The 6,997-nt window shown below is 40.9% G+C and overlaps 1 protein-coding gene across 2 annotated transcripts in view; it reads right to left on the bottom strand.

Moving 5' to 3' along the window:
* Positions 1-583: 583 nt before the first annotated feature.
* The window catches only part of LOC310872733 (CD276 antigen-like), a 77,865-nt gene continuing 71,451 nt past the window's right edge, over positions 584-6,997 (bottom strand). Inside the window, exons 4-6 of one of the 2 annotated variants that reach the window (XM_083784791.1) lie at positions 5,362-5,682; positions 1,564-1,719; positions 1,486-1,510 (exon numbers count right to left, since the gene is read on the bottom strand). In XM_083784791.1, coding sequence (XP_083640917.1) covers positions 1,577-1,719; positions 5,362-5,682 — 464 coding nt within the window. In that variant the 3' untranslated portion in view covers positions 1,486-1,510; positions 1,564-1,576. Of the gene's footprint in view, positions 1,720-5,361; positions 5,683-6,997 lie in introns of both variants that reach the window. The other variant, XM_083784790.1, reaches the window with a different exon arrangement.

Below are 6,997 nucleotides of genomic sequence, written 5' to 3'. Positions count from 1 at the left end.
TCTGTGAATGCATTTCATTCATGGTCAGTGTTCTCAGTTCCATATTTTTATTATCACCCGTTAATTAAGCACTGCAAAAACAAGCATTAACACATCTAGGTTTAATTACTGCAACATCACCTCTAAAGTAAATTAAACAGTAGAAAATCACCTTTAAAGTAAAGTAAAGCAAACTGTAGAAAATCACCTCTAAAGTAAAGTAAAGCAAACTGTAGAAAATCACCTCTAAATTAAAGTAAAGTAAACTGTAGAAAATGTACAAAGATTCTGCTTTACAGACGACAACAACAACAACTAAAAATTACAGTTTAAAAAATGTACAGAATAATTAACAATAAATTAGAACTGGAACTTCTTTAAAAAAACAAAACAAAAGCTAATTATACATGAGTCTGCTGACAAACCAGCGTGGGCATTTAGCTGGTTCAAGATGCATCATGGGTCAAAAACAGCATGTATATTAACCCATTCTGAACCCATTTTGGTGTCAGCATCATGTTATGCTTTAGCTATTGAAAAATAGCAGATCTACAAGCTCATAGCGCGCCACCGAGTGGCGCGCTACGAGCTTGTATGTCTGCTATTTTTGAAAAATCGAAGAACGACTGACATTTTTTAGAATCTGATCTCAGGTCAGAATGGGTTAACTGGTTCCTAATGCAACATGGGTCAATGGCATTTCTTGAGGAAGCTGCTGTTAGTGCAAATAAACAGTTATCCTACAAACATCAAAGCACTCTCTCTCTACCCACAATGCCTTTCAGCTTCAGGAAGTGTTTATAGTTCCTCAGAGAGGGTTGTAGGGTTGGGCAGTCGACGCGCTGCATGATTGGCAGCCTCAGTAAACGTATAACTTTCCCGGGGGGCGTGGTTATATAAACACAACCCGTGTAGGAATTAGTATGTAGCGTGTTAGGGACCGCAGAGAGCTGGGGGGGGGGTGTGTTCTCTTAGTATGTAGCGTGTTAGGGACCGCAGAGAGCAGGGGGGGGTGTGTTCTCTTTACACCAGGGCTGGACTGGCCACAGGTCGTACCAGGCATTTATATATTTTTATTTTTTTCTTTGACAGGCAGGCCAATAGGCGGCAGGCCACCAGGAAAGGAAAGGCCCGCTGCGTGCTGCCATTCTGCCATCATGGTAATGTCACTGTACCCGTACTGTATCAGTGAGTGACAGATAAACCCTATAGTCTACAAAGGGTTGTGTAGTTAGTTGTCTGTTGGTTTGTATATAATTTATGTTGTTCTGTAAAAGTGGTGGTATTAATTAGGGGCTTGTTTGTGTGTGTGTGTGTGTGTGTGTGTGTGTGTGTGTGTGTGTGTGTGTGTGTGTGTGCCTCTGTGCACTGGTTGTGGTGGGTGGGCTGGGTCGGTCTGGGCCAAATTCACGCTGAAATGACCAGGCCGAATATTTGTCCCAGTCCAGCCCTGCTTTTCACACACTGAGTATGTCTGTACCCAGACAGACATATACGATTACAGACAGAAGGATGAAGCAGTGAGTGCGTCCTATCACAGACACACTGTGTCACAGTATTCACAACAGACACCAGTAGAGCTACAGACACACAGTATTCATACAGACACCAGTAGGGCTACAGACAGCATGATGGACAGCAGAGAGCAGTAGCAGTGTCCTCCGACAGACACGCCGTCTCCACTAGGGGGCGACGTCACCTTGGGTTTAGCAGTGGTCGTTGGTCCATCTGTGGGTCTGACTGTAAAAACACAAGAGTCAGTTATTAAAAAGTTAGAAGTTGTTGTTATTTATTTAAGCCCATTCTGACCTGAGATCAGATTCTAAAAAATGTTCTTCTACATCCTGACAGTTTTCCATTCTGACCTGAGATCAGATTCTAAAAATGTCTTCTATACATCCTGACAGTTTTCCATTCTGACCTGAGATCAGATTCTAAAAAAATGTTCTTCTACATCCTGACAGTTTTCTGAAAAAGCTATGTTTCTATGTCGGTCGTTCTTCGATTTTTCAAAAATAGCAGACCTACAAGCTCATAGCGCGCCACTCGGTGGCGCGCTATGAGCTTGTGGGTCTGCTATTTTTTTAATAGCTAAAGCATAACATGATGCTAACACCAAAACGGGTCCTTGATCAAACACAAACTATAGCGTTTTTTAATCTTGTAATACTAATAATAATAAGCTATTCTATAATGTACCTATTATTCAGATTCAATCAGACCGCTGTAGTTCGGGCCATTAATCATGAATCAGACTTTAATGTATAATGTTTAATGTATTGAAATAGGAGGCCCATTTCCCTCGGTTGTACAGTGTGTGCCATGCGCTGCTATAGTATGCTTTTTGCTGATCTGCTTTTAAAGTGTGCACTGTAAATCCCTGGAACATGTGACGCGTTTAAACCTAAACACCATGTGTGTAATAATAAAATGCCAAATGTTTATTAATGGTCATAAAATACAGTAGAACACGAGTTCACTCTAAACACCTCACGAGAACACCTAGGGCTAGATTTTGAAGGTGCGTTTTACCAATGGAAATACATAAATTGGCCTCGCTCTGCGCACATTCGTATTATGAAAGGCATATCGGCCCGTGTTGAACGCACTCGGCCGTGTTGAACGCACACACATTATGGCTTACCGCGTTCCTGAATATTTTAGCATTGTGGGAGTGTCCATATGTTAATTATTTTCGCTTTGCGCAATTTGCTATTAAGCCCCTTGACCTAAAGACACTCAGCGCATAACGATTAGACGTGGGTCTGACCACCTCATAAACGCAACAAGCACTGTTTGATTTGACACTTGAGTGGCTCTGAGAGGCTGCTAGAGTGTTGCCATGTCTGTTTATTATAAGCGGCTTATTTTTCTGTAAAGTTGCTTTCTGTGTGGTTGCTTTTCTTGTTTCTAAAGTGGTTATTTGGGCTTTTCTCCTAATGTTGTTTAAACCAGTGATCCTCACACAGCACATTCCCATGTCAAGGATCCCCAGATGAATGCATTTGCCCAACTAAGGACGGCTAATCCAAAAATTTAATAAAATGATTACTTTTGAAAATAGCAGATCTATACCAGCTCACAATGCATCACATTCATTCATTAAAACTATGAACTCTGACTGCAGGGGGATATATAATGATCATAACAATGTGCAAGAACATATTTAAAAAGAAGGAAGAACTTTATATTTGTGGACAATCAAAATATGTTTTTTTATTTTAATGTGGTGTCATTCAAATTAATCTGGATATGGCAGACTCACTATTTAGAAAATAAAAACATGGCACTTAATTTAAAATAGGTTACAGACCCCTGTTATATGCGCTTCTTTTGGGATTATTTTTATAGACCTATTTAGTTGTTTCTATGGGACATGGCAACATGGCTGCTCTCTGCTGCGGCAAAGAGAGAGGCTTTCTTTGGTAAAAATGTTGAGATTAGAAACGGCCATAATTCTTACATTTCTCAACCTTTAAAATAAATAAAAACATCTCCATAATCCTTGGGAACTTTGCTTTCATACGCTGTATCACACCCGATTCAAGTCTTCTTAAATAAAATGCTACGAGCGAACTCAGCGAAGACCATACCATCGGGGCCACAGCATTACGCAGCACGCATTCAACTCATTCCTTCCTCGTGATTTGAATGAAATAAAATATAATAAACGTTATTTTACTGTTTTTTTTTCAATAGAAACAAATAAAGAGCGTGTGTAGGCTACTGTCATGTGCAAGTGCAACAGTGCATATACATGCATGCACTAGGCTATATTTCTTCCGTGTCGGGATGGTGATTGAGCTCTTCAAGTTCACAGCCCGTTTGTCTTTCATAAAAAAACGTTGATATTAGCCTATAAACACTCATGGTTCTCTCATTTCTCAACCGTTTTATTAAATGTAAAAATCTCCATATTCCTTAGGAATCTTGCTTTCATTCGCTGTATGGTACATGGTTCTATCGTTATCGAATTAAACAATATCAAACGAACTTGCATGTTCGGGGGTTAGACGATTCTGGGAACATTACGCATGGATTGCCAATTTGCCAATATGCTGCTATCTACTCGCAGTTCCATTCCGATCTGAAAGGTATAGGTGGGTCTGTTCTTTTGAGGCATAAAGGTGATAGCATGCAGTGCAATAGGAATAATTAACCCAAATGTGACAAAGTCATGTCATGTCTTCTATGGTGCCAGCCTGAAGAAATGTAATACCACGATCCCCAAAGTGCGCATTCCGTATGTGACATCAGCTGACTGGTAAATAGAATAGTACGGACATGTTGATTGGGTACGTCTCAAACACGCCTTAAACACACCCATGACTAATTCAAGGCCGTTTTGCGCACTCCGCGGGGTGTCAAAAGCGCTTCTTAACATGCCCAAAATTGCAATATGACATACCACACGCCCCCAGATCATAATACTGTAATTAGATTAGTAATATAGAAGTAAGTAAAATAGAAGTCCTAAATCAACCCCCTAGTGTTCAAGTTCTAAACACCTATAATATGACTGACTTTGATTGTAAAAACTAAACACGTTTATGTGTTTAAAAAGTGTTACAGGCGATTCTTCTGTTTATAATCTAAACACTGTGACACGTTTAAAAAGTGTTACAAATATGTGTTTAAAACAGTTTATAACCTAAACGCTTGGGTTTAGTGTGTTCTTGTGTGCAGTGTTGTGTTGTCCCCGAACGCGCTCAAAGAACGAGCGTTCACAAACTCGTTCATATTTTGGGTGAACAGAACGTACTGCAAGCTCACAACGCATCGCGTCCGCATTGTGAGCTTGTAGATCAGTTATTTTCAGCATGCAGATGCATCTCCGCATGCTGAAAATAACTGAGAACATTCAGAAACCTTTGCCTTCACAATAAATGTGCCCATATATAGACATGGAAAATAATTAAGTATTCGGTGGCATTTCACATTGCAAAAGAGCAATTTTTGTAAAAATAATAATAATAATATAATAATATATATATATATATACAGTATATATATATATATATATATAAGGAATTAATTTGGATAATGGTAATGGAGATATTGTAAAAGTTGTCAATTTTTTTTTTATATGGCTATGGGCAACACAATAACTAAAAAAAAAAAGAATGAAAAATAACTGAACTTTAGTTAATTTTTAAAATGTTGAACTGTGAACTGAACTAGTTCATTTAAAAAAAAAAACTTTCCCAACACTGCTCGTGTGCGAACACACACACACACACACACACACACACACACACACACACACACACACACACACACACACACACACACACACACACACACACACACACACACACACACACACACACACACACACACACACACACACACACACACACACACACACACACACACACACACCTGTGACAGTGAGCAGCAGTTTCTGTTGGTAGTCGACCCGGGGGATATCACAGTTGTAGGGCCCGGCGTCGTTCAGACGGACGTCCGTCAGACGCACAGAGAAGTCCCCGTCCGCGTAGCGCTCAGGAGACGTGGCGACCCGGCCCCGGAAGCGCGGGTCCTGGTCCGACAGGTCCGCCTCGCCGTTGATGATGTCCACCAGGTTGTAGGTGTCTCGGTAGCGCCAGAACACGTTGAGGTTTGACGACGACGACGTGGCGTAGGAACAGTTCAGCAGAACCTCTGAACCCGCATACGCACTGATCCGATCCTGAACATACACTGCACGCACACACACGCACACACACACACACACACACACACACACACACACACACATACACACACACACACAGCTGTCGGGTGGGCAGGATGCCCTCTTGTCAACTAAAGTGCTCTCAGGACTCTATCTACAATCTACAATCTACAATTTACAATTTTTGGCATTTAGCAGACGCTCTTAATGTAAGTCGCTCTGGATTAAGAGCGTCTGCTAAATGCCTAAATTGTAAATTGTATCTGTAGCTCTGAATCAGCCCTGCTTTGACGGTAACAAGACAACTCACCCCGTTTCTGTTTTCCTCCCAGAATCTTCCCCAGTGAGGGGTGGGAGAGGCTGGACAGCAGACGGCTGGACTTTGAGTTTCTCTAACTGTAAACTTTCATGACAGCAGAACAGCCTAAGTACAAATATAATTCATGAAAAGCTACTACAGTGAAGTCTGTTCACAGAAGTTGTTGTAGGATATGTGGGGATTATCTGACGAGGTACCATTTGAGGGGGCAAAACCTTACATAATATACTAAATAATACTAAATTGTTTATAGGGTCAATATGAGTAAAATAATATATAGCCTTTCCACAGGAGTATCTTTTTATATTTTTCCAAAAAGAATACAAACAGCCAATTGCATATTACAAAGTTATCCCCCTCACTGGGGAAAACGGGCAAGCACCGGGGTGACTCTGCTTGCTTTGAACAAGTTCTTGAGCTTAGTCTAGTTATCCTGGGTAAACATGGTACCTTTCCTTTCCTTTCCCTGGGTAAACATAGTACCTTTCCTTTCCTTAGTCCAGTTACCCTGGGTAAACATAGTACCTTTCCTTTCCTTAGTCCAGTTACCCTGGGTAAACATAGTACCTTTCCTTTCCTTAGTCCAGTTACCCTGGGTAAACAGGGTACCTTTCCTTTCCTTAGTCCAGTTACCCTGGGTAAACAGGGTACCTTTCCTTTCCTTAGTCCAGTTACCCTGGGTAAACATAGTACCTTTCCTTTCCTTAGTCCAGTTACCCTGGGTAAACATAGTACATTTCCTTTCCTTAGTCCAGTTACCCTGGGTAAACATAGTACCTTTCCTTTCCTTAGTCCAGTTACCCTGGGTAAACATAGTACCTTTCCTTTCCTTAGTCCAGTTACCCTGGGTAAACATAGTACCTTTCCTTTCCTTAGTCCAGTTACCCTGGGTAAACATACTACCTTTCCTTTTCTTAGTCCAGTTACCCTGGGTAAACATAGTACCTTTCCTTTCCTTAGTCCAGTTACCCTGGGTAAACATACTACCTTTCCTTTTCTTAGTCCAGTTACCCTGGGTAAAC

The sequence above is a fragment of the Protomyctophum parallelum genome (assembly GCF_964188405.1).
Source record: "Protomyctophum parallelum genome assembly, chromosome: 1".
Taxonomy (NCBI): domain Eukaryota; kingdom Metazoa; phylum Chordata; class Actinopteri; order Myctophiformes; family Myctophidae; genus Protomyctophum; species Protomyctophum parallelum.
This window is presented reverse-complemented; position numbering and strand designations above follow the sequence as displayed.